This window comes from Tenrec ecaudatus, chromosome 14 (assembly GCF_050624435.1).
Source record: "Tenrec ecaudatus isolate mTenEca1 chromosome 14, mTenEca1.hap1, whole genome shotgun sequence".
NCBI lineage: Eukaryota > Metazoa > Chordata > Mammalia > Afrosoricida > Tenrecidae > Tenrec > Tenrec ecaudatus.
In genome coordinates, this window is record NC_134543.1 from 11,400,328 (window position 1) to 11,428,186 (window position 27,859).

At 55.2% G+C, this 27,859-nt stretch overlaps 1 protein-coding gene across 1 annotated transcript in view; it reads right to left on the reverse strand.

Moving 5' to 3' along the window:
- Positions 1–27,859, reverse strand: part of RIN3 (Ras and Rab interactor 3) — a 102,917-nt gene that overhangs the window by 33,125 nt on the left and 41,933 nt on the right. The window contains exons 3-4 of the mRNA XM_075530972.1: positions 26,423–26,540; positions 3,806–3,878 (exon numbers count right to left, since the gene is read on the reverse strand). Coding sequence (XP_075387087.1) covers positions 3,806–3,878; positions 26,423–26,540 — 191 coding nt within the window. The remainder of the gene's footprint in view (positions 1–3,805; positions 3,879–26,422; positions 26,541–27,859) is intronic.

Genomic DNA, 27,859 nt, shown 5'->3' on the forward strand with positions numbered 1-27,859 from the left:
AGAGGGAGCCACTGGGCAGAGGCTTGTGCCCGCTGCCACCCCAGGAGCCCCACCACAAAGCGGGGCGCAGACACCCAGCGGCTCTGGGCTGTCCCATCGTGGCGTGATGGGGCAGAGAGGAGGCTGTCAGCGGTCGCAGGTTAGCAGGACTGCTTTCACGGGGTCTCCTGGCCGTCGCTCTGTATAGAGGCAGACAGCCCATCTTTCTCCACGCTGTGGCTGGGGCTTCGACTGCCCACCTGCAGTCAGCAGTCAAGCTTCTTCAACAGGCTCCACCTGGCCCTGGGAGGCCATGGGGCCTTTGGGCTCAGCTAACGATCCCGAGGCCCCGGAGGCGAAAGGTTTCCCTTAGAGACCACCCAGCGGAATATTTTAAAACCAGACTGACGCAAGCCCTGGGTCAACTGAGGGCAAGACTTTCGCCAGGACCACAGCAAAGTTGTTTTCCAGGGTAGGCTTTCAACGGTTGTTTTTAACCAGGAGTGAGACAGCGAGGCACTGACAGCCACACAGGTGCGCTGTGGGAAAGTGTGGAAGGGCAGGCGGAGCAGGGGGCACGGGGTCTGAGAGTGCGGCCCCAGGACCGGGGCACTTCTAGACAGGTCATTTCTGAAGTATGGATGACAGGTGGCCCTGCTGCTGCCAGACCCCATGCCGGGGGAGCTGCGGGACAGAAATGCGAGCGGCATCCCGCGCCTCCCACCAAGACGACGGGGGGGGGTGGGGGGGTGGGTGGACTTCTCTCAGTGGGGAGTGGGGTCTCTGGGTGGTGGGCTCTGCCCCAGCCCACGGTGCCAGGATGGCGTTTGGCAGCTGAGACAGGGCAGCGCCAGGAGCAGCGATAAGCATTTCCTTCTCTGGGCAACAGTGAACATGCTTGGAAGCTAATGGAAAGTTTGGCGCTTCCAGTCGACCCAGAGGTGCCTTGGAAGAACGGCCAGGCTGTCTATCTCAAAAAAGAAAAAAAGCACCCCCCTCACCCCCAGCTGCTGAACCCCCCCCTGGAGCACGGTTCTCCCTGACACACAGGGGTCAGTCTCCACGGGTTTGCTGGGGTTTCAAAGGCCAGAAGGACCTTCTGACCAGCCCTGCACGCTGACCCCGCCCGAGGAAGGTGGGTGCCAGCAGGGTGGGGAGGAGGGGGAGGGGACCCCCTGCCCTTCCTTCCTCATTCTGCTTAGTGGCACCCTCATGCTGCTGACCCCCACGATAGAAATGTGGACACCTGCAGCTCGCCCCCCGCCTCCACCACCCCCTGGTACAGTGGCCACCCCATCTCAAGTCTCCACCCAGGGAGGCCCCCCTCCCCCGGCCTGCAGGGCTGCCGGGCCCCCTGGCTAACCACCCCCTCCCCTTACTTCCGTCCACCTCTTCACGCAACCCCGTCTTTCCGCTGAAGGGCGCTGGCCCCAGGAGGAGGAAGTCCCAGCGACTCCTTGCATTCGAGGCTCTAGAGCAGGTGCCACCCCACAGGTGTCCCGACTCCCTGGGAAACCAGCCTGAGGCTGCCAGAGTGTTTCTACTTCCCTGTAGCTTCTTTGGCTAGAAGTCTGTCCTGGCTCAGGCTGCCTCGTCCACAAAGGGGGCTTGGATCGCCCCCCCGCAGGGCCAGAGAGCTGGAGCGGGCAGGCGCAGAGCAGACCATCCTTGGACTCAACCGCCTCAGGACTTGGCTGTGTGGCCAGAGGCTTCCTTGGTTTCACCTGGTGTCTACAACCTCACCTGCGCTCGGAAGCTAAGCAGGGCTTAGCTGGGAGACCCTCTCTGTAACAGCAAGCAAACCAAGCCACTGCCAGCGAGTGGATTCTAACTCGTTCAAACCCACCCCCTCAGTTCCTACTCATACAACCCTCTAGGGTGGAGGAGAAGGGCTCCCCAGGCTTTCTGAGTCTGCAGCCAGCCAGCCTCATCTTCCCCCCCAGAGCAGCTGGTTGACTTGACCTGTTAACATGCGGGTGAACAGGTCAGGGCATAAACCACCACACACCCGAGTTCATTCTGATTCATCTTGCTTCTGCCTAGTCGATGCTGACTCACAGTGACCTCGAGGACAGGGGAGAATGGTCCCTGTGGGTTTCCAAGACGGCAATTCTTTACTGGAATAGAAAGCCCCGTGTTTCTCCCGAGGAGCGGCTGGTGGTTTGATTCGCCAACCTTGAGGTTAGCAGCCCAGTGCGTAAATCACTACGCTATGGCAGATAGCCTCATTGTTCTCCTACAGGGCAGCCAGTGGGTCTGAACCACCGACCCTGTGGTTGGCAGCCCGCTGCTTACCTGACTGTGCCAGCTGCTTATCATCTCCCGAGGCAGCCCTGGTATGGGTTGGGCGGTGAGGCAATGACAGGGGCCACCCGTGATCTGCACGAAGCAGGGGGAGAATGCAACTCCTCACCAGCCTAAGGTCGAGTGCCACCAGGCAGGGATCAGACACGGCCCGTCTCCCCGGCCCCTCGCTGCTCTGGGCTGTGAAGGAGTTGGCAGCAGGGGTCTGTACACCTCCTGGGAGGGTAAGAACTCTGCCTTCCAGCAAGGTGAGAAGCTATAGAGCAGGCGGGAGTCCAACCCCTGAGAACGCAGTGAGCCATGGTGCACACAGGGCCTGGGCTCCTGCTTGTTGCCCGTGGGCACGTGATGCTTCAGGTCACCCGAGTGACACTGGGAGACCCTGTGGGCATAGTGATCAGGCACTGGGCTGCCAACCATGGAGGAAACCATCAGGTCTTTGGCTACCACCCTGCAGGGGAAAGGGGGCAGACAGGCTACAGCTATTAGGCTGTACAGCCTTGGCAGCCCTGTTGGGCTGTCTGCACTGTCCCAGAAAGGCGCTATGACTCTGAATCGACTTGATGGCAATTGCCTTGCTAGAGTGAGTGGCTCCTGGGTAGAGTGGGACTGATCCCACAAGGTGCGGAGAGCTGGCAGTTACGTCTAGTTCGAATCTCGCCTCTGCCGTTTACTCACCGCACGAGATACCTGGGGCAAGTGACTTATCTCGGTCTCGGATTTACTCTTCTGTGAAAGGAGGAGACGGAGCACTTACCTGGTGGAACTGTTCCAAAAATCTAAAAGGGTGAGGGGTGCATGTGGAAGCCCGAGCACAGGGCAGGGCCCCGTGATCCCGCCACCTGTCACGATCCTCCTCACCACTCCTGTGTACAGGCACAGGAGGATCCTGGCAGGTGGGCCCGGGTGTTCACCCCCGGAGCAGGTAGAAATGGACCTGAAGCCCTGGGCCCCCGCTGAGCTCTCCTGCCCAGCCTGCAGCCAGCCCCGGGTAAGACGCTGTCGTTCAAGACTAGGGCCAGTGACATTACTGGTTGGTGTAAGTTCCTGTTGTCCTGAAACCAGTTCTGAATCGATAGAGCAGGTACTATGTGTAGTTCCCAGACACCCACTCCACCCAGCAGCTGCTCAGGCTTCAAGCTCCCACCCACGGGGTTGGGGCAGGGTACAGCCTCCTACCTCCCCCCACCCCACCCGCTGCCCCAGCAGGAAGCTGTCCCGTCCTGCTGCCAGGCTTGGGCCAGGTGCAATATAGGCCTCCAGCTGCCCATGATGAGGTCCACAGAGGAAGTTGGAGCTGGGGGGGGGGCAACAAGCCAGGGAAGGGTCCTCACCCATTGGAGGCAATTGAGCTGACAACTCGCCTCACCGCTGCCAGCACAGAGCCAGGCCTCTGCCTCCTGTAGGCTGCTCCTACCCCCTTGGGGCTTCCCCAGCCACCCTAAGGTTGTGGAGGGCATCCTCTGGCACCAGAGGTCCTCCTGTTCCATGGCCCTCAGCAAGGGGGAAGGGGTCCACTCACCTGCTGACGCAGTAGAAGGAGATCAGTCTGAAGACGTCCTCAAACACAAGGACAGAGCCTTCCAGGTACAGGACTGTGGGAGAGAGGCCTGTGGTCAGAGCCCTGCTCGAGGGAGGGGATGGCCCGGGGGCAGTCCTGGCACAGGCGCCCCGACTGCTCACTGCAGGTCCCTGGTGGAGGGTCTGCAGGCCCACCACACCTGCTGCAGGCCCTCCACACCTGCTGCAGGCCCTCCACACCTGCTGCAGGCCCTCCACACCTGCTGCAGGCCCTCCACACCTGCTGCAGGCCCTCCACACCTGCTGCAGGCCCTCCACACCTGCTGTGACTGGCCCTCAGGTAAGTGAGATACGAGTTATCACTCTGTGAGAGGAGGGCCCAGTGGCACTCCTAGTGACTGTGCTCCGTGGTGCAGAGTCTGGAGGGGCGACGCCAGCCAGGGGCACCTTGAAGAAAGCCCCGGAGATCGCCTCCTGGAAAAACCAGCCCCAGAACACCCAGAGAAGCCAGTTCTGCTCAGCCACACAGGGTGGGGGTTGAGGCGCCACGGATCAGAAGCGACTTGACAGCTGCTGGAAAGATATGTAAAGAGTGACAGTCTTGGAAACCCACAGGGGCAGTTCCACCCTGCCCTGTCGACGTGAGTCAGAGGTGACTCATGGCATTGAGTTTCATTTAAGAAGGGAGCTCAGGATAAGCCCCCACCGAGGTGTGTGTGTGTTTGTGTAATAACACGGGAGAGTCTAGGTTGACAACCATTAAAGATGAGGTAGGTCCTCATCTTCTCCAAGACCACTTGGCAGTTCTGAGGCTGACGAGGGGCCAGCAGGGAGGCAGCTACCCAGGTCTGCCTTGGTCTCTGGGGGTACATCAGCTCTAGGGCACTGAATGGGGGCCACTGGACTGGCACCCCAGAGTCCTGCACTCATTACAGCGTGGCTTGATGGCTGACTGGGACAACCTAAAGGCAGGGGATCTGATAGTTTCTAGCTCCTGATCTGGGCACTTGGGGCAGAGAGGGTGGCTATCCACTGAGATGGAGCGCCATATTGCCAGGGGCCAAGAGCATTGAAATAGGTAGTTTGAGGGCCCATGGACGTCAGTGGCCCAGGCAGCTTCCTCCCCAATGACCCCAAATCTCATTCCCTAGTACGAGCCTCCTTGGGCATCAGAAGTGCCCAGAAACACGCAGACATTCCAGGTTATGTCCACACTCCTGAGGTTCCCCTAGATTCTGAGTGGTAGGGCAGGGGAGGGGAAGGACTGGGTTCCAGGCATGACTCTGAGCCTGGGGTTCAGTGTGGCCCTGAATCCATCCCTTCCTGCTCAGGGCCCTAGTTCTGCCTTCCACCTGCAGAGGGAAGGAATCCCCCCAACTCTACAAACACACGCCTCCCTGCGGCATTGGGAGGCACCTGTTTTCAACGCTCAGGACGGCATGCCAGGGAGTGGGCGGTCTGCGAGGGGCTACGGGGGTACACGAGCCACGTGCGTGCTTTCTCATTGCCCTATTTTTATGTCTACCTTCTTCCCCCAAGCAAAGTGATGTTCTAAACAGTTAACACGATTTTGCGTGAGAAAAAAAATCATATCACTCGAATTATGGCAGGCATTGGTCCCGATGGCTGAAGTGGAGGGCCAGCACAAGCAAGGAAGGAAAGCCCTTGAAGAGACGGATATGCCGACCCCCCAAAGGACTTCCGTGCTTTGTTCTGCTGTACGCGGCTGCTGCCGTGAACATGAACAGCACCTGTAACCATCATCATCAGGTACAATTGAGTTGGTTCCGACTCACAGCAACCAGATGTACAACAGTATGGAAGGCCGCAGGGCCGTGGGCACTCCCCACAATCACTGCTGTGCTCCAGCCCCTTGTTGCAGCCACGACACCAATCGATCTCATTAAGGGTCTTCCTCTTTTTCACCGACTTGACTGTACCAACCATGACGTCTCTCCAATGACCTGTCCAAAGTAGGAGATGAAGCCTCACCAGCCCCACTTCTAAGGCGCATTCTGGCTGTACTCCTCCAAGATAGACCTGTTGGCTCTTCTGGCAGTCCATGGTATTCTTATTAGGACATTTATTAGGCTTTATTAGGATATATATGGATATCCATACGCTGAGTTTAAGAAGAAATATTAAATTCAGGAAGGGGCTTCAAAAAGTTTATGACAAAATGGCATTGCTGGTAATGGAATCTTCCCGCACATGGTTCGAAGCCCCTGGTCTTGTACCACGGGTCCCCTGAGTCACTGCTCAGACAGCTCAGCCCCAACAATGCATTTCCCACTCACAGCCACCTGCAGGATGGAGTAGGTCTGTCTCTGTGGGTTTCCGAGACGGCAAAACTTAACTGGAGTAGAAAGCCCCGCCTTCTCTCCCCCTCCCCCCAGGGGCGGCTGGTTCAGACTGCTTCCTACAAGGACTCAATCTGAGAACCCACAACTGCCCCGAATCTAGTCGATCCCGTGGACTTGAAGAAACTCGGTGGGTTCCTTGGCTGTACAGAGAGCTCTGGTAGCACAGTGGAGAAGCATTCAGCCGCCGACCAAATGGCTGTTGGTTCAAACCCGCCCCCGGGTCTGTGGGAGGGAGACCTGGCGATCCACTCCTGTAAAGATCTGAGGTGCAATTAGGTGCCGCGGGTCAGTTCTGACGCCCAGGGACCCGCATACACAGGATGCAGCCCTGCCCAGCGGGTGGCTATCAAGATTCCAATAGATCGAAACCGCCAGGGCCGTTTCTTTGCGGTCACAAGGGGTCACCGCGAGTTGGAAGGTGGCTCGTTCGCACCTCCAAAGACCACTCAGTCCAACCCATAGCGCCCCTAGAAGACAGGGTGGAACCGCTGCCGTGGGTTTCCAAGACGGTAGCTCTTCAGGGAGGTAGAAAGCCTCCCCCTTCTCCTGCGGAGACCTGGTGTTTCCTCTGAGCCCAACAACAGCAATCAACCCCACAGAAGCCGATGACCAGGGCTTTGTCCCGCGGCAATGCTGGGTGGGTTCAACCCCCCAATCTTTCGTGTGCCGCAATTGGGGACCTGGTGTGATTCTGCGGTGCCACCTAGTGCTTGCATTTGGCACAACGACTGCTTCCTCCACAGGTGCAGTGGCCTGCCCAGTAGGGCTGTCTCTCCCAACTGCCCTGGGGCCACGTGCACACGCCACAGAGCTCAGGTCCCCTCTGACACACGGTGCGCTTTTGACTTTGCCCCTGGTGGCGTAGTGGCTACACATCGGGCTGCTAACTGCCAGGTGAGCAGGTTGAAGCCACCAACTGCTTCTCAGGAGAATCACAGCCCCAGAGATTAGTCTACTCTGTCCTGTGGGGTTGCCACGTGTCAGCAGCAGCTCGACCGCAGTGAGTTTGTGTGGTGACAATCCAGGTAAGTATCTTGGGGAGTGGAGTGCCTCCGGGCACTCGATTGGAGATTTGGGCTTAGTGGCCCATAGAGTTGGAGCTGAGCGCCTTCACGTTGAGGCGGACAGTGGTGGAATGGCACCCCCTTGTGCACCGGTTCTCAACCCTAAAAGAACTTTGTGACATGTCCTGCCTGCGTGTTTCTGCCTGAGCTGAAACCTGTAACCCCCACAACAGACCCCTACCCGTGAGCCTTGTCTATGATTCTGCACGGTCAGTTCAATGCGTTCCGGAGCCCAGGACAGAACACGCTGTTAGTGCACTCAGGGCTCCAGAGGACCTCTGAGCCGGGGCAGTTCCACAATGTGCCCACTCCCCGGCAGCTATCGATGGCGCCCCTATCTGTTGACCGGGAGGAGAGATGGAGATGGAAGTGGAGAGGAGGCAGCACAGTCAGAAGGGTGGAGCCCTGGTGGCGTAATGGATTACGTGTCGGGCTGCCCACCACACAGTCGGCAGTTCAAAACCACCAGCCATTCCTCAGGAGAAAGATGAGGCGCCCTGCTCCCTGAAAGAGTGACAGTCTCAGAAACTAGTAGTTGTCCTCTGAACCGACTGGGTGACTGTGGGTGGAGGTAGAGCTGGGTGCCAGCCTGTAGCCTCCAGTTGGCAAGAGAAAGCTGAGAACAGGCCTGGCTTGTGGATGGGCTTTCTCTAACAGCACCGAGCTAGCCTTCTCTGAAGCCTCCTTTCACCCAGATGAGTGGGTGACAGTTAGGGACTGGGGACACAATTCGCCGATTTGAGAAAGGCCGTCTTGTTTAAGTTGTTTCCTAACTAGGAACTAATTGCCATCGATTTGACCCTGACTCAGGGCCACCCCACAAGTGCCAGACAGAGCTGTGCTCCACAGGGCTTCCAGGGGCTGGTTTTCCAGAGGGAGAGCACCCCGCCTTTCTTCCAAGGCACCTCTGGGTGGCCTTGAGCCCCCAGCCTTTTAGTGGCTAAACATGCTAATGGTTTGCAGTGCCCAGCAGCTTCTTTCCTCTTCCTGAAGGGGGCACTAGATCACCAAGCTTGGGAGAGGCCCGGCATTTAGGTGCCAGAGGATGAAAAGCTAGAGTGACCAGAGCCAGGTAGAGAGGTTCGCTGCTGGGGAGCAGTTGGGGGCCCAGGCATCGGCCTGTTCTTCCGGGTGTCCCACCACCAACCTGTGGGCCACCTGCAGGGAGCAAGCAGGCTCCTTTGGCATTCTGAAGGGACAGCTGCCTTTCAGCAGGACCCTGCCCACTTGGGGCCTGCAACCCTGCAGTTACCATGGAAACTACCACCTGGGCAGCTTTCTGGCTGAGGTGGAGAAAGGGCAGTTTGCTACTAGGACCAGGCCTTTCTGGAATAAATGCATGAACATGTCCCATCTCCCCCGCCCCAAGTTTTAGGGGTGGGAATGAGGAAGGGGGCAATTTCCCGGGAATCCTGGGGACCCCGAGTTCTGGGAGCTGCAAACCATTAGCATGCTCAGCCACTAACTAAAAGGTGTGTGTGGGGGTGTTCAAGGCCACCCAGAGGTGTCTTGGAGGAAAGGCATGGTGATCTCCTTCTGGGAAACCACGTCCCGGAAGCTCTGTGGAGCGCCCCGAGTCAGTCAACTCGGCCCAGCTCCTCTGGGTGAAAGGAGGCTTCAGAGAAGGCTAGTTCGGTGGGGTCCGAGAAGGGCCGCCCCCAAGCCAGGCCAGTTCTCATTTCTCTCTTGCCAGCTGGAGGCTGCAGGCTGGCACCCAGCTCTTCCTCCGCCCACAGCCACCCAGCCGGTTCAGAGGACAACTACTCCCGTGGGTCACCTATGGAAGGTGAGGAGCCTGCTCCTGAGCTCCAAGTAACGTGGGGGCTGGCAGAAGGCAGAGCTGGCGGCAGGGGCACGCACATGAGACCACACAGGCCAGGGTGCTTCTCTCTGAGCTCTGCTCCAACCACCTACGGACACGACACGGAGGGGCAGACTGCTCCTGCTCAAGAAAGACCTGAGCCTGGACAGCTCTGAGCAGACAGGGCCGGGGCTCAGCAACCACAGAGTGCAAGACCCTTCACTCTCTGGGCCTAGCTTTCCCTGAGGGCCCAGCAGACGGCTGTGGGGGTGGGGCCAGGGCTCTGGAGGACTTGGGGGTTGGGGGGGTGGGGTAGTTAGGGACAGGGGACACAATTGGCTGATTTGAGAATATGCTGGGAACAGTTTCCTCCATGACATGACTGAGACTGAGAACATAACTTTCATCCCTGGTCTGATCTCTGATGTCTGATCTCTGATCCCTGGCCTGAGCGGGGGACAAGACAGGACGACCCACTGGGTGTTTGTCTGTCTAGCTCTATTTGTAACAGCCTCATGCCTGGCCCTGCTGCTTCTCAGACCGTGTTCTTCCTCCACTGCCCCAGTCTCCTCACCAACTACGGCCCCGTAACACTTGGCTGGAGGTCAAGAGGGAAAGAAAGGGGGCACCAGGCAGCCCTGGCCAGGGCTCCAAACAGGGCTGACTCCCAAACGCCCCCAAGTCACCCTGCGACAGAGACTGCTGAGATCCAGGATTCTGAAGATCACTCTGGTCCAGGCAGGGAAACTGAGGTCCAGACAAGCTCATCGCCAAAGCCAAAGAGGACATCCACTCGTGTGCTCTCAGTGTTTGGCTCGGAGGCCTCCGGAAGCGAGATTAAGATTCTGAACTGCCGCTGTCCAACTCCCTTCTCCCACCGTCCCGGCGCCGGTCTTGGTACCAATGCGGGTCTCCTGGTTCCTAACAGGATTCTGCAGGTGGGTAGACTGGAGAGCAGCGAGGTGAACAGACTCGGGGCCACAGTGGTCATCCCAGCCCCGCCTGCAGCAGCCCACAGGTGGACACAACCACAGGGCCCACCCACAGACGCAGGCAAGTGAGATGTGGTGCCCGTGTGCAAGGGATTAATCATCTCGCGCACACTGAGTGGAATGTTGGTGTCACAGGGCACACCCCGCATGTTCTCACTGACACGTAAGAAGCCAACCTGCAGAATGGTGTGAGGAGCCGTTGAATCACCTTTGACCCCTAGCAGAGTGCAACGTGCCCCCCCAGGGCTTTCTCGCCGGGGTCTTTCTGGAGTGGAGGGCTAATGCGTTTCCCTGTTTGGTGGGCTCCGGCTGCCATCCTCGCCACGATGGGACCTTCCAGCTGTGCTGCGTCCCAGACACGCGTCTGCACTCTCCAGACAGACCACAGCCCTTTCCAGGTCATTCACTTTCCTTGTCCCCCTTCTCCGGTGTCCGGCTCTCCGGGGCGTGTGAGGGGACTGCAGACACTGTGGCTTAGGGCAGACGCACTTTTGTCCTTGACACATCCCTTCGAGGTGCCATCACCCCACATCACTCTACTGTCCGGTCTCCGGGGACCTGGAGCAAGCTGGTGCTCAGAGCCCCCGCTGCCACTCCTGCCAAGCCGTCTGCATGGTAATGTAGAGCAGGAGCCCCCTCCTCCTCCAGTTCCTGGACGGCTTCCCAATTTAGCAACGGTGACGATGGAGATCTCAGAGTCTGAGACAGGAACGCAACACAAACTGTCACCATGCCGACAGGCTTTCATGGGGGGGGGGGTATTTATAGAATCTGATGGTGGTGGAGGGGGAGGGGGTGGGCAGATTCTCGAGGTGCCACGTGCCAGGGAGATGAGTGTGCAGCCAGAGAGGTTTTCTGGAAGGAGAAGGGGGTGCTGGGGGAAGTGGGGCTGCTGAGGGCAGCCCAGGCCACCAGGGCGTTTGAACCAGCCACATGGGACAAAGAGCCGTGTCTGGAACAGCTTTTCTGCCTCGACCCCTCTGGGCACCTGTATCCACGAGGAAGCACACTCCACTCTCCGTACGAGCAGAGGACGGGGAGAGGGGTCACCCAAGGATGCCCCCTTCTCGCCAGAAGAGCCTCCAGAGCTGCAGAAAGGCTCCCCAGAAGGCCTCCCATCCCAGATTCAACTTCAGCATGCCACAAAGGAAGTTTGTCCCTCTCCAGAGCATGGCCACTTTGAGCCCCGCTCTAGAAGAAACAGTTAGAAGTCTCTGGGTGGTGAGAAAAAATGTTTGCTAGCCAGCAGTTCGAAACCACTAGCTGCTCCGTGGGAGAAAGACTTGGCTTTCTACTGCTGTAAACAGTTACCGTCTCAGAGACTCACAGGGGCCAGTTCTACCCTGCCCTGCAGGGCTACTGTGAGTTGACCTGGACTCAGCGGTGGCGAGTTTGGCTTTCTTTGGTTGTATTAACCTAAGGGGTGGCAGCTCAAGCCCATCCCCCGGCCCTTCCGGTATCGCCATGCCCATTCCTGGATCCCGTGTGCACAAGACTTTTGACAAATCTTCAAAAGCAAGGATGTTCCTCTGAGGACTCAGGTGTGCCCGACCCGCTCACGATCGCCTCAGCCCCCTCCTGTGCACGGGAACGTGGACTGCGAATAAAGAAGACAGGCGGGAGAAGGATCGATGCAACGGTGGCGTTGGAGGCTCTGGAAGGTTCCGCGGCTACTGAAAGAAGTACAGCCAGGGCGCCCCTTAGAGGCAAGGACGGGCGATCTCGTCTCGTGTGTTGGCAAGGTGGTAGGAGGGACCAGTCCCTGGAGAAGGACATCGCGTTCGGTAAAGCGGAGGGGCAGCGTCAAAGAGGAAAGGCCTGGACGAGACGGATCCACACCGGGGGCGTGCCAAGGGGCTGCAGCCTGTGAGGGTGGTGCAGGACCGGGCGGTGTTTGTTCCGCTGGACATAGGGCGCTACGAGTCGGAAATGACTAGCCGGCACCTCACAACAAGAGAAACGAGATGGTGAGACTTCGCTCTCGGACACTGATCATGCCGCCAAGCGGGACCAGGCCCTGGAGAAGAGCATTCTGCTTGGTCAGTGAAAGAGAGGAGGACCTCAACCAGATGGACTGGCACAAGGGCTTCCAAAATGGGCTTAAACGAAGGACCGTTTGAGAGGATAGTGCAGGACGGGGCAGGGCCTCCCTCTATTGTAGCCATGTGTCAGACTGACGGCACCTAGCCACAACAAGCAGGACCCGTGATCCAGGGACGCCCCACCTCGTCATGGTGCCCTTGTTGAAGACATCTAGTCCCTTCTGCTCACATAGTGCCCAAATCTCCAGTTCTTCGGAAAGAGCATCCGGCACTTTCTTTGCTATAATGGAAGCAAGGACTCAGACTCTGAGGGTAATTCCAAGATTCTTTATGCTAAACATATCCCCTCCCACCCTGCTCAGAGAACAAAAGACAAGCCACAAGGCGAGGTCAGTTATCAACGACTGGGTTATTACCAGCCTCCTTCCCTCCCTGGTGTCGTCCACCCCCTCGCCCGCCTGACTTAGGGAGTCTCCTGGAGGGAAAGGGGTGTGAAGACAAAAAGCCACCTGTCGCAGGTGAAAGAGCCTTGAATCTGGGTTCAACCCCAGTCCCACCCTGGGCGCCATGTCCCTGTTGGCAACATGGAGGTCCTAGGGCTGGGGTGGAGCCAAGGGGCATGGCGGATCTTGATGCAGATGAAGGCCACGCCAGTGCCTGGTGGTACCCAGCAAGCGCCAGTAACTGGTGGCCAGAGACAGAGTGAGAATAAGACGAGCTGGGCACCCCGGTGGGCCTGCCTCCTACAGGCACACCCCATTCTATTGCACCTCACTTGACTGGGCTCCACCAACAATGTACCCAGCAAGCGGGCCGGCGCCGGTTTCTCAGCAGCATGAGCTCACAGCGTGCCTCTGCGTCACGTGCTGGTCAAACGTTTTCGTAAAGTTGTGGGCACGCAACGGGCAGCAGGATCGTCTCCATGTAACCTCTGTGCATGCTGGGACACGGACAAAGAAGTGGTTTTGTTTAATGTGCCGCTCGCTGTCTCGTGGGATCTAAAGGGAGCCCACAATGGTTCGAGGTGTGCCTGTCCGTCCCAGGGGCCGCCCTGGGCTGGGAACAATGACTGCCCAGTCAAGGAACATTCCAGCAGGGGAAATCCCGCCGGGACAAGTTCCCTAAAAGTTTCCACTGTGAAAACCAAGACCGGAACAGCACAAGAACGACGGAACCGACGAAGGAGGCCCGGGATGCGGCTGAAGGCGGTACCCGGTGTTCTCTGACCCGCAGCAGACGGAGGAGATGTGCACAAAGGGCCATGGGTGACCCCGGTCTATCTGTACAGAACTTTCCAGGAGATCTCTTCTCACACTGCTTTCTTAAACACTTGGTTGCAAAAAGGAGAAGTTGGTGGGGTTGCCTAATAACTCGGTTTTGAAGAGGCCAGCCGGCTGCCAAGGCACTGACCAACGTGAATTTTCCCTACAAAGTGAGGCTTGGGGAGCCGGGTACTGGGATAGGCCGTGGCACTTTCTCTCTGCAAGACTCTACCCTTTCAAGGCATTTCTGTCTGTCTCAGGCCTGGCAAGGCCAGCGGTACCCGCTCCCCGGAGGCCCAGAGAGGCCCCAACACTGCCCCTCTCTTCCTGGTGTTGATGGGCCCCGGCATTCTCTGAGGAGGGATCTCTGAGGGGCTTTGGGGGATTTGGGGGCAAAAGCGGAGCCCTCAGGAGCTCTCCCTGGACTGCTGACCCGGCCCAGCCTCCTCCTGGGGCTGGAGGCCGTCAAGGCCTGTGCACTAGCATGTCTGGGCTGGTTTCTGCCACGCCGCAACCCCTAAAACCCTTTAAAGAGAATGACCTAGTCGTCCCTTCCTGGGCCTGCCCAGGGGCCCATGCCAGGAATGCCCTCCCCACCTGACTCACCTGGATCCCAAGACCCATCATGGCCTCACTGTCCCCAAACTGTCCACTGTCCATGCCCAGCCTGAGTGAGTTCTGCAGGACATGTTAGGGGGGCTTACATTCTCATGTGCATATTAAATATGAGGGGGCTTCAAAAGGGACAAAACTGGAATTTACGCATAATGGAATTTTCCCAAGAACTTGTTGAAGTCCCCTCGGGTGTCCAAACATTTGACATACAGTATTTTATTGTACCTGCACATAGATGGTTTCTAATATTTCACTTAATGTTGCACATAACTATATAAATGAGCTGTGACTTTTATATAATGATTTAGGAGGGGCGGTCTTCAGACATGTGTGGACAATTCCATTATTTTTCAATTTCATTGCTTCTCGCATTTTGAAGCCCCCTTCATATACACATATTCACATAAAATTGACATTTCAATATATATAATTACACACACGTTGGCTTCAAAAAAATTCATGGAAAAATCCATTCTCTTTTAGTTCCACTTTCCAAAAATTTTTTGGAAGTCCGTGTGTGTGTGTGTGTGTGTGTGTGTGTGTGTGTGTGTGTGTGTAAATGTTCTTCCAAGCAAAGTCAAGAGCATGCTAATGCTCATGCTGGCTTATCCACATTAGCCCAAGCGTGGCAACGACCCACAGGTGAATGGAGAAACACAACCTGGTGTTATAGCTCCGATGGACTTTTACTCGGCCTTAAAGGGAAATGGCATTCAGACGCAGACTACAACACGGTCGCAATCCCGCGGGAACATCATGCCGGGTGAAGAGTCCGACACAGATGGCCAGCCAGCGTGTGGCAGGCAAATGCTGGGACAGACAGCAGATGAGGGTCCCCAGCAGGGCTGAGGAGAGAGAGACATGGCACGACGTCAGGGGCATGGAGTTTCTGTCTGGGATGATTCCTTTTTTTTTTTTTTAATGTTGGTAATTAGTAGTGAAACCAAACCACAGAATACAAAGACGACAAAACAAAAACACACGTCAGGAAGCACCACCGGCCAGGACAGGAGCCTTGGGCCAGGTGGTCAAGAGGAGAGGATTATGGGTCAGGAAGTTGCTCTGCTCACGGAGAGCAGGTGCTTGAACACCTGCTATTTCAGGCTGGTCAGGACAAAAGGGGACCCTCCACCGGATGGGCGGGATGTGCTGGCGGCCACAATGGGCTCAAACATAACAGGGGGGAACTGGCACAGGGCGGGGGGCCATTGCTGTGAGGAGGCCCACCTCACAGCCGTCTCGGCCACCAGGACAGACGGACTCCCACTCCACACGGGCTCAGCCCGCCGCCATCCCATCAGTGCCCTGGCTCTTAACCCAGTGGTCGGAAGCCATCAGCATGCACACAGTGTGTTTTCTTGCTAACTGTGTCCCGGCCCCCGCCCATTCCTATGAGGTATTTTTGAGAGTGCCCTGTGCTAAGTTGTTTTCTTTAACCTTTGGGACTCTTGAGCAGCAAGGATGACTTGGCAGGAAGGATGACTTGGTGGTGGTATTAGTCTTTCACATTCTAGTATAAATCTGCTTTTTGGCTAGGTGGCAGAAACAGCCCGAGGGCGACGAGGGAGCCCCCAGAGGCTTTCGCTGTCCACATCACGCACTGAGCTCAGACAACTGACCGACCGCCTGTGCCTCCCAGTGGCAGGGGCCCTGGGCCCTGGCTCCTTCCTGTAGTTAGCTATCCTAAAGGCAGGGCTGCCCGTGGAGGGGTCCCTGACAGCCGGATGGAGTGGATTTCCTCTAGGGGTATGTTTTGAAGTTGCACACCTGCAAAGCAATAGTCGGGGTACACTCTCGCCTCACCTCACCACTGGACCTGTGCTCACTGGTCACCCCTGCACCTCACCCATTCCCAGACCCTCCCCCACTTCTCTTTTTTAAGACCCCGAGCTCTGGGCTTTTCTCCAGCCCCTGCCCAAACCCGCCTCTCTGGTGGCCCATTCCCTCAGGATGAGACAGTGCCACCAGTATCAGTTTTCAGACAGAGAGAGCGAGCGAGCGAGCGAGCAAGCTTGCCCCACGGGTGGGGGTGAGGTCCTCTCCCACGGGAGGGTCACCAGGCACCCAGTTCTGGGCCTTTGGGCTGGTCCCTTGAGTCCCCACCCTTCTCTCCTCTGCCTGGTTGTGTAGTGCTTATCCCTCACCCCCCAGGGTCTTCCCCGGCTGAGCTCATGTCACTGTCTGCAGACACTGGGTGTTTGGCACATGAAGGACAGTGGAGAGCCTGCATGGATGTGCCTGTGGGCGCCATGCCCCCATCAGCTCCCTGCTCGGTGCCTGGCCCAGTACCAGACGACATTCCCTCAGGATGCACGGGATTCCTGCCTGCTCAGTTTTGAAAGTCGAGCTGCCGAGGAAGCTGGAAGCTCGGCTGTGTTCTGTCCCTCGTGGCGACCCTGCTGACGTTTGGAATACCGGCGACGTAGCTTCCAGCATCATAGCAACATGTGCACTCTCACAACCATCTGCGCTGACACACAGCGCGGTGGTGGTGACATCATCTGGTGTCAGTTGGGGCTTGAGAGGATTAAGAGTGAAGGGGTGGAGTCTAGCCTGTCAATTAGGTCATAGCCATGAGGCCTCTATGGGCATGGCCTTCCCCGGAGGATTCTGGAAAAATTTGGTACTTCCTCCTTGGAGGTGGGAGAGACTCTCTCTCACTACTTCACTCCCTTAGAGACGCTCTACTGACATGACACAAGGCTGACTCCCTGCGAGGCATCCCTGCGGAGAAGCCACATGGACCTACCCTGATGCAGCCAGAACCCTGGATCTGGAGAAGCCACGTGGAGACCCCTGCCAGCGCTGAGATGCTTCCAAGGCCACTGGATCCAAAGACTTTCCACCCACTGCCCTGTGAGCATCTGCACTCGGCACCACTGTATGTATTTCGTGAGTCTGAAGAGGACTTTATTGATTGATATTGGACATATGAGCGAATATTGGACTTTTATGGGCTTAGATGGGGTTGGGATGCTTTCTTAATGTACAATTACCCTTTATATAAAACTCTCTCTTACCCACACCTGAGTGCCCTGGATTTATTTCTCTACTCTGCCCGGAAAAACACAGCTGCCCAACTCAACACCACCAGGGCGCCGGCAACAACATCCTGGTTCTATTCTTCTCACTTCCCAGGGGAGGTGAGGAGAGCACTGAGGGACTAAGTCACTGTCCCGGTGGCGCACAGAGAGACCGGTGAACACCAGAGCTGGTGACCTTCCCAAGCTCCGGCTCTCAACAGAGGTTTGCTTCGAGAAGGACGAAAGAGTCCCCGTGAAAACCCCAGGAGGGACGACGGATAAGTGTGTACTCGCTGAAGAAGAAGAATGAATCTGCCGAAGGCTCACGGGCTGGATGGATCTGCGTCAGGTTAGCCCATCGCATGAAGACAAACCGTGTGTGAGACTGCGTCGGACACGAACGAGCCCAGAGAAAAGGCTGTCAGACCCAAAGACACAGACTTTGATGGGGGGTAGGGGAGGAAAGAGAAAGGGGAAGTAAATAAATAAACAAAAATCGGCTGATAGGAACACTGACTATTAGAAATTAAAAATAAATGAATAAGACGGCCAAGGAAACCAGGATTGGAAGCAGAAAAAGATGGATACACTCCTAGAAAAAAAGCAAAATAAAACAAAACAAAAAAACACTAAGAGGTTGCCTGCTCAGACCAGCTGGACTGTGACCTCACCTTCTGCAGGATTTAAGAGGTGTGGATTCAGACACAGGCTCCTTCTCAGTCTCTGACGACGAGCCCGACGGGGAAAGGGTCAGACACAGGAGCCTGTGGAACTCAAACATTCCTACCCCCGACATGGATGAGGTCCCTGCTGCCCAGGCCAATTCAGAAACCTCTCCCTCGGGGTTTAACGGTCTCCAGAGCGCAGTGGTGATAGTGGCAGTTCTCACGGCATCTGCCCTGAGGCGGGCTGCTGCTCCCAGGATAGATGTGTCTGTCTGCCGGCACACACCAGGGAGGAGGAGCCCCGGGGGCGGGGGGCGGGCGTAGTGGGGAAGCTGTGGGCTGATCACTAACTGCAAGGTCAGCAGTTTGAAAACACCAGTCACCCCGAGGGGGAACGATGACGTTTTTCTACAAGAGTTACAGTTTCGGAAACCCACAGGTGGCAGTTCGACCCTGTCCTATAGGGTCGTTAAGGGTCAAGGGCCCAGATGAATGAAAAACTAGCTGGTGTCCCCTGGCCAGGTGACTAATTTCAAACACCTAAGTATGAGGATGTAGTCCAGAGGCTGGCCTGGTCCCCGCACATCCTGATCCCATGTCCCCTATACCCCTTGCCTTCTGCTCTCCTGCTAGTTCTCTGCCCACGTCCAGCCTTACCCCATCCCATCGGGGCTCTGAGGGCCTCTGAGGTGCCCACATGCGTGGTGAGCTGGCATCTCAAAGCCTTCAGGTCCACGGTGGCTGCCGCTGCCGTCAGGTTGATCCCAGACTCACGGTGACCCCGTGCCCAGCAGAAGGAACTGCTGCCAGCCCTACACCATCCTGAGATCAAACCCAGACCCACCTGTTGTGACTCACGGGGTGTTCACGGACTGATTTTGGAAAACAGACCACCAGGTCTTACTTTCGAACTTGCCTTGATCCTGAAACCCGTCGGTATTGGAGAACAGGTTTCCGGATGGTGCAGGAGCAGGCAGGGTTGTTCTGGCGTACCTGGGGTCACCATGAGTCAGGACCCAGTCGATGACAGCTCACACGACCACAGAAGAACTAGCCGAAACTAGTAGATTGAGGGCTTTCCACGAAACCTCTTAACAAGAAGCACAGGGAGTGGGCGACACAGCCAACCTTTCAACCGACAAGGTTTTAACGGTTCAAGTCAGGAGCATCATTTTGGTCTTTCATAGGCGTCTCTCCAATGCACTCTGTTTGGTGACCACGTTCCTCCCATCCCGCTATTATGGATCGACGGAGATCCCAGAGGCTTATTCCCTACGTAGTTCCTATAACTGTACCTTGGGCTCCCGCCGTCATCCTGAGCCTTCTGCCAACCGGAATCTCACAACGTAGGCTCTGATCCTATAGCCCACCCCCCAGGGGGAGCGAATACCAGACACGTGAAGAGGGACAATGGACGGTGTAAGACATGAAATAACGGCAATAATACACAACTGATTGAGGATTCACAAGGGTGGGAGGGTGGAGGAGGGAAGGGAAAAACGTGGAGCGGATACCCGGGGCTCAAGCAGAAAGAAAATGTTTCGGAAATGTTGATGGCAGCAGAGGTACAAGTGTGCTGAATAGCATTGAATGATGGACTGTTGAGAGTTGTAAGAGCCTCCCCCCCTCCAGTAAAATGATTGCAAAAAAGAAAGAAACAAAGGGAATGCCCAGGCCCCCAGAAGTGGTCCGAGTGAGTCTTCTTCAAAGCAAGCACAGAGAGGCCACGAGGAGGCTGACCACCTCTGTTAGGGGCATCCCCTCATTGCCTCTTGTCTCAGCTGTGGGGAACCCCAAGCAAAGGTCCCAGGCACTGGGCCTTTCCCTTGCCCACTTCACTTCCTCCTCAGGCCACCCCTGATGCTGCTGGCACAGCCATGAGAAGACATGGGACTCTCCAGTCCAGGGAGGTTCATGGGCTGCCTCCTCCCATGCTCAGCTGGCACTCACCTAGCTTCAGCACCTCGGCCTTGACTGATCTCCCTCCTCCTTCTGGTGATGCTACAGGAGGATCAACCACCACCATCACCACCCAGCACTGAGCTGGGCTCCAGGGACGGACAGACAGACCTAAGCACCTTAAACACATGGCTCCTCCTAACAGCCTGTCAGAGAGGCACCATTATGACGCCCAACTTTCAGACAAGGAAAGTGAGGCCCAAGAAATCAAGTAAGTCCCTCACCCAAGGCCACACAAGTAGTGTAACAGGCAGGGCTTGGATTCCCCTGCACAGTGAAGTGAACGCCAGTTCTCACGATCAGAGCATGGTGTCCATCCATCCCCATGACCCGGCCTGATCCCATCCCCATGAGAACAGGAGTGGGCTTCCCTTGTCCGTGGTTGGCCATGGTGATCACCATGATCATCATGCGATGGAGGAAGGCACCCAACAGGCAGAGGGAAAAGATGGGTGCAGGATTTTTTGGTGAGTCCACATAGCTACGAAACATGACTGCTTTCTCGAAGGCCGTGTTTAGCCTGGAGGCAGGCCTCAGGGCCTGGGGGCTTGGGGAGCAGTGACGTCATGGACAGGCAGAAGAAACACAGGCCACACATCTTCTGATGGCGACCAGGCACACGCAGCAGCTGGACCCGTCCTCCTCAAGAAGGGGTTCGGACTAAGGCCTTTTGGGTCAAGTTGGGTTTTGGCTTCTTTCAAGGTTGAAAATGGAATGTGAGATTCTGTCACTTGGGCCTGGGAGGAAGAGAGACTTCATAGACGTAGGCTGTCTTCATCTCCGTGTTTCTGGTTTTGCCTCTGTGGGTTCCTATTTGGAAATGACCAGTGCGAGACCAGGTACGAGGTCCTGGTTCCCAGGGGTAGACCTGGTGAATGCTTCCTGACCCAGGTCCAAAGCCGGCTGAAGAACAGATGGGTTTGGGAAGATAGAGCAGTGATTGACTTGGAGCGAAGAGGAACCAGGTGTTCACCGGAAGGAGGAAACCACAATGTCCACACACCCCAGGGTCCAGTTTCCTACCAGAAGGCTCCCTGGTCTCCCTTGAACAGCTCACGCTCAGCCTCCCAGAGCAGGTTTTGACATGAACTACGCTAGCATATCGCTTCACACCACTGTCAGCACCTGCCCGCAGAGTTGAATTTGACGTTTGAGTGGTCAGTTAGTTTCTGGGCAGCAGAGTCCACACAGGACTCCTGTCCGTGACAGACAGGATGACACCTGCTGGCCTCACAAGTCCACAGCAGCTAGGCTAACAGCCATTGCTCTCTCTCTCGGGAGCTGTCTGTGCAGCTCCCACGGTACCTTCTGAGGCCACCTTACTCAGGTGAGCAAAGACCCAGCCAGGTTTGTGGAGAACCAGTAGCTGACCCCAACCACCACCACTCCTGAAAGTTTCAGAGGGTGCTAGATATACTTGGTCTGAAGTGACAATGATCCTCAACTCTCTTTGGCTTGAGATCCCTCCACTTCTCTCCCCCCACCCCCACCCTGAGCTCTACATGTTTTACAGATTTAACTGTGCCCCCCCACCCCTCAACACATGTTGGAACGCTAACCCCTATATCTATGCAGGTAATCATAGGCTTTCTTTTGTTAAAGCTAATGAGGTGACTATCAGTGTAGGGTGGGTCCTAACCCAAATCACTTCTGAGCTGTCAATGGCGGAGCAGAAGATATGCAGAAGAAAGTCTAGACAAGGGGGGAGGGAGGCCACGTGCAACATGAAGGGCAGCAGGGAACTGAGGGACCCTGGGAGACCAGGAGCTTCCTCCACGACGCAGCGAGAGGCGAGCCTTGTCTGAGAACTGGCCCCGAATGCAGATTTCTAACCTCCTGACCTGTGAGAAAGTGCATGGCTGTTCTTTCAAGCCATCTGCTGACAGGAGGACAAAAGGGTCATTGAAGTTTGTCATACAAATTAACAACCCTTCCCTCAGACACCCCCCCCCCGTCCCGTTATCCTGTGAATCGTTGTTGTGGGGTGCTGCCGAGTCAGCTGTGACCCATAATGACTCCACAACAGAAAGAAACCCTTCCCGTGACTCTCGTGTCGAGCCTGTGGTTGCAGCCACTGTGCCTATCCAGCTTGTCCCGGGCCTTCCTCTTTCCCGCATCCCCTCTGCTCCACCAACCACAGTGCCGCTCTCCAGCGACGCGTTTCTGCTGATGCCATGTCCAAAGTATGTGAGGTGAAGTCTCACATGCTTGCCTCTAAGAGGCATTCCGACTGTCCTTCCTTTTGAGAGTCCATGGTACTGTCACGATAAAGGGCAACATCATGATACATGGAGAAAAGATCAGAATTGTCGAGGATTTCGTCTTGCTTGGATCCACAATCAGTACTCATGGGAGCAGCAGTCAAGAGACCAAAGGACACATCGCATTGGGTCAATCTGATGCACAGACCTCCTTAAAGAATCGAAAAGCAAGGATGTTCCTTTGAGGACCAAGGTGTGCCTGACCCAAGCCACGGTCTTTAGAATCGCCTTGTATGCATGTGTAAGTTGGACCTGGAATCAGGAAGACTGAAGAAAAATCTATGCGTTTGAATTATGATCCTGGTGAAGAATATTGAAAGTATCTGGTGACAGGGATACTAAAATCCACACCCTCTACTTCTCCAGAGTCCAGAGGCACACGACTGGACTACATTTCCCAGATGCCCTTGCAGTTAGATATGATCATGTGACCCATTTTAACCAATGGGACACATAACACAGGAGACGCACCTCCTTCCAGGCCTGTCCCACCACCCACAAGCCTGTTCCCCTTTCCTGCCTATGGCTTCCTAAGAAGCTGAGGCTGGCTGCTGAAGGGGCAGGCCTCTGGCAGCCAGGCCCTGGAATGAGGCTCCCGGCTAACCAGGAAACTTGCAAGTCAGGGTGGAAGAAGCTGCTTCTGGGTTGAAGCCATTACATCTTCATGCTTGTTGTTGTTGGCAACAGCTAGCTAACATGCCCCACCTCCATCTGCCCCACAGCATATCTCCCTCCATGAGGCTCCCTCTGTTTTCACTTTCCACTGTCGCCTCCCTCCCCTGGGATGAAAGGCTGGCTTGTGCCCTGTTCCATCTCCACCCGCAGGCCCGTGCCTCCAGCACGGTGCCCACTCCACTGACTAGGAGAATCGGTGGCCTGGTCTTTGCCCATTTTGCCAATGGGCTCCCGTGTAACAACCCTTGTGAGGATGCTGCAGGGCCGGGCAATGTTTCCTTCGACTGCACCGAGGGCCGATGTGAATCAGCACCGATGCCCCAGCACCTCATAATGACAACGTTCAGCACGAGGCTGGGTCTCAGTGGAAAAGGGAACCTGTTTCTTTACTTTCTCACCCACATCTGGGGCCAGACAAGGAGCCTTTCATCTGACGAATACGCACCCTTCATGACCCAGCCTGAACATCCCCTCTGACACCACACTGGCCCGTTTCCTGTGACACACCTGTCACATGGCACAGTAACTACTGCCATTATGGTGTCTCCTGCCCCAGCCTGTCTCCGCCCTCCACCCTCAAGGTTGGGAACCCAGCCTTTCTCCCCGTCCCTTCGACCTGGGACCTGGCACAGCTGTTTGTTAGGAAGAAACATGTCACACACTTCATAGCACCTTCTTTCATGGCACCTCTTGTCTGTCAGTTTGTCATACTGACAGACATGTGGTGGCTTCCATGTGGCTGACACTGGAAGCAATGCCTCCAGCATCCCAAATGCCAGCAAGTCACCCATGGCAGACAGACTAGAGAAGAACATTGCATCTTCCAGGAGCCATCGGAAGGATGAACAAGTCTGTCTCAGAGGAAGTACAGCTGGAATGCTCCTGAGAAGCAAGGGTGGTGAGACTGGTCTCTTGTATTTGGGGGCCATTATCAAGGGAGGCCCGATCTCTGAGGCCTGATCTCTGGAGAAGGAGATTGTGAGGGTTCCATAATCTGTTGTCAATTTGAGACCATTCAGAGTGAAGGGGTAGAGTCTAGCCTGCCAATCAGGTCATAGCTTGATGACCTCATTTGGAGGCACCACGGAAATAAATAGCTCACTGGAGGCCAGATACACTCACTCCCTGTGAGACATTACTGATGACAAGCCTGATGGAGCTACACATGGCAGCAAGAGCCCTGGAGCTGGAGCAGCCACATGGAGACCCACGCCAGTGCTGAGATGCTTCCACCACCACTGGATCCACAAGACTTTCCACCCACTGGCCTGCATCTGATATCATTGTATGTGTTGCATGAGTCTGAAGAAGAATTTATAGATTGATAATGGGCATATGGACTAATATCAGATTTATGGACTTGATCTGGCCTGGGTTGGGATGTTTTCTCAATATTCAATTGCTTTTGTATATAAAGGTCTTTATTTATTTTAAATCATCTTTATTAGGGTTTGTACAGCTCTTATCACAATCCATACATCCGCCCAATGTGTCAAGCACATTTGTACATTTGTTGCCCTCATCATTTCGAAACATTTTCTTTCTACTTGAGACCTTGGTATCAGCTCATTTTTCCTCTCCCTCACCCTCCCTCCCTCCCTCCCTCCCTCTCTCCCTCCCTCATGAAGCCTTGATAATTTATAAGTTATTATTATTATTTCATGTCTTACACTGACTGATGTCTCCCTTCACCCACTTTTCTGTTGTCTGTCCCCTTGCGAGGGAGTTATATGTAGATCATAGTGATGGGTTTCCCATAAAGCTCTTTCTTATACACATAGGAGTGTCTATGAATTTGTTTCTCTTGTCAACCCAGACTATCACAGGGCTCATGTTTGAGCATTGCGCTTTCTTAAGAACATCCAACTGACAGATCACACGAGAGAGGGAGGGGAACTGACTGCAGGTGATCCAATTGGCCACAGCCATGGCGAACGAGTAGATGGAAAGAAGAGACAAATAAAAAGAGGAGGTCTCCTCCATGAGATGGGCTGACACAATGGACTCAAGCACAGCTTTGACTGTGAGGACGGCCCCGACTGGCAGTGTTTCGTTTTGCTGTCCGTACAAGGTGTCACTGTGAATCGGCACTGACTCAGCACCTACCAACCACGCCTTGAACTGGTGAGACTTTGCTGCTAACCAAGAGTAGAAACTTCCCTGCAGTCCCGCGGGCCCATCAGAGCAAGACCTACAATAGTCTACAGACTTTCCCAATAGGCTTTCTTGTCTAATAATTTTATATTTTATTGTTGTCGAGAACAAATACAGCCGAATGGACCCAACCTACCGCGCCTCCCTGGACAATTCAGTGATGTGGGCTACGCCCTTTACGGTGGACTACCTTTGCCACCTGAATTATGCCTCTCCCGTTCCCATGCACTGGTGGTCCTCGAGGACCACCATCTAGCCGTTCTCCATTGCTATTGCCTGTTGGATCTCGTGCGGTCAGTTCCTCTCCCTCCCTCTCTCAGGTCATCAGGCAGCTGGACATTCTTAAGAAGCACCAGGCTCAAGGCAGGCATTCTCAGCCAGCTAAGCTCTTGTTTGGTTTCAGGAAGACGTCTGGTGCTATTTCTGGGTCGAACGATTCAAGATGATCTCAGGGCAATGGTTTGAATGGTTCGTCCATTCATCAGCCTCCATGACTCCAGACCGGCTGGATTCCATGCCAGTTTGCAATTCTGTCCTGCATTTCATTAGGCAGATTTTGATACGGACATGTGCACACACGGTCCCGAGCTGGTCCAGATGACCGCACCCAGTGGCCTAGGGGGTGCTCCCCTCCAACGACCTTGCTTGGCAACACAAACCCACTCTTGAGCAGGGGACCCCAACACCTTCCCACCCACCAGAGCCCAGTATGCTGGGGCAGCCCTGTGCACACAGGAACGGGGCTGTGATACAGGCAAGGGGGCGTGAGGACCCGGCCCGTTTTACAGCTGAGGAAACAGGCTCAGAGAAGTGAGTCACGTCCTGAGATCGTGGCACCTAGCTGACACTGGGACCCAGAGGTCCAGCTCCACCTTCTTTGCTTTTCATTTTTTTCTTTTTAAAATCATTTTATTTAAATTCATATATCCATCCATCGTGTCAAGCACATTTGTACATTTGTTGCCATCATCATTCTCAAAACATTTCTACTTGAGCCCTTGGAATCAGCTAATTTTCCCCCCTTCCTTCCTGTTTCCCCCTCCCTCATGAATCCTTGATAATTTAGAAATTATTATTATTTTGTCATATTTTACACTGTCCGACGTCTCCCTTCACCTACTTTTCTGTTGTCCGTCCCCCAGGGAGGAGGTCACATGTAGATCCTTGTAATTGGTTCCCCCTTTCCACCCCACCTTCCCTCGACCCTCCCAGTATCACCATTCATACCACTGGTCCTGAAGGAATCATCTGTCCTGGATTCCCTGTGCTTCCAGTTCCTATCTGTACCAGTGTACATCCTCTGGTCTAGCCAGATTTGTAAGGTAGAATTGGGATCATGATAGTGGTGGAGAAGGAAGCATTTAGGAACTAGAGGAAAGTTGTATGTTTCATCATTGCAACACTGCACCTTGACTGACTCATCTCCTCCCTGTGACCCTTCTGTAAGGGATGTCCAGTTCGTTCCCTCGTTTTCCCGTGCCTCCTGCCCAGCATTCTTGAGAAGAAGAGTCCAGGAAGAGGAGGAGCCAACCAGCGGGAGATGGGGAACAGAGAGGGAAATGGCTTTTGAGCAATAAAAGATCTCAGGCTAGACCTGGCCAGTTAACTGCGGTGAACAGCGACCTTCCCGCTTCCTTGAATTTGAAACCCGCGCCTGTGGTTGGAGGCGTGGCCAGGGGCGTGGCCAGAGGGCGTGGCATAAGCTGCTGAAGTGCCAGGGGGCGGGGCGGGGAGGCACTTACTGGACCTTTCTTCTCTGATGGTGTACTCCAGCACCTCCGGCGAGCCTTCGCCCGGGGAAGGAAAGTGGACGCAGAGCACCAGGTGCTTGGAGCCGCTGTCCTTGCGGACCAGGAACATCTGGAAGGGAAGGGCGGGGCAGTGGTTCTCAACATTCCTCAGTTAGTTCCTCATGTGGTGGTGACGCCCCCCACCATAAAATTATTCTTATTTTTTTCATAAAATTATTTTCGTTGCTACTTTATCACTGTCATTTTGCTATTGGTAGGAATCGTCGTATAAATATCTGATAGGCAGGATGTATTTTCATTGTTACAAATTGAACATCATGAAAGCATAGTGATTCATCACAAAAATATGTCATTATATATTATGAAATATTTATTTCTAATGACAAATGAATGACATTTTGTCTTGAAGCATGGTGTAGCATGGGTAACAGCCTTCACACTGGGTACTCATAGGTGGGCGTATCTGCATGTGGGCAGACCCGCCTGGAGACGGATAGAGGAGCCTTGTCTCAGTTCCTAAGACCACTGGAAATATGTGTTTTCCGATGGTCTTAGGCGACCCCTGTGAAAGGGTCGTTTGACCCCCTAAGGGGTCTCGACCCACAGGTTGAGAACCACTGGTCTGGAAGGTTGACTGAAATCAGTCAGCGTCAGGCTGAGGTTGTTAGGTGCCGATGAGCCCGTTGGGACTGCTGGCGACCCTAAGTCATCCTCACAACTGTTATGTTTGAGCCCGCTGTTCCAGCCATGGTATAGACCCATCTCACTGAGGGCCTGACTCTTTTTCAATGCCCCTCTACTTTACCGAGCCTGATGTCCTTTTCCAAGGACCGGTTTCTTCTGACAACAAGTCCAAATGATCACTGCTATTGGTCAGGTTTTCAGTGGCTGCTCCCTCACAAAGAGGGCAGCCTCTTGCTTCTTCCCAGTCTGTTCTTAGTCTGGAAGCCCCCGTGAAACCTGTCCAACGTGGATGACCAGTGACATAACTTCCAGCACCACAGCAGCACAAAGGCCACCCCAGTCTGACACACTGGCGGTCGAGGGGTGGGTCCGTACCATAGTACCATGCCTCTCCTGACAGACGGTGGCTGGCTGTGCGTGAGCTGCACTGGCCGGCGAGCCAGCCCCGGGCTCCCCACACAGAAGGTTAGAAGTCTACCACTGAGCCTCCTTGGTCTGATGAGGTCGCTCAGCGAAAGCAGTGTTTGCTAAGGATCTTGGTAGACACAGAGCCAGCCGGGGCTGGGTGCCCTGTGCCCCGTGCGCTACTCCCGCAACACTGGCTCCAGGGATTAAAAAATTTAAAAAATGGGAACCCATGCCTCCGAGTCTATTCTGCTGGGTAGCGACTAGACAGGGAGTTCTCAGGACTGGACATATTTAAAGGAGCGGACTTGAAAAAACTCATGGCCTTTGAGTCTCTGC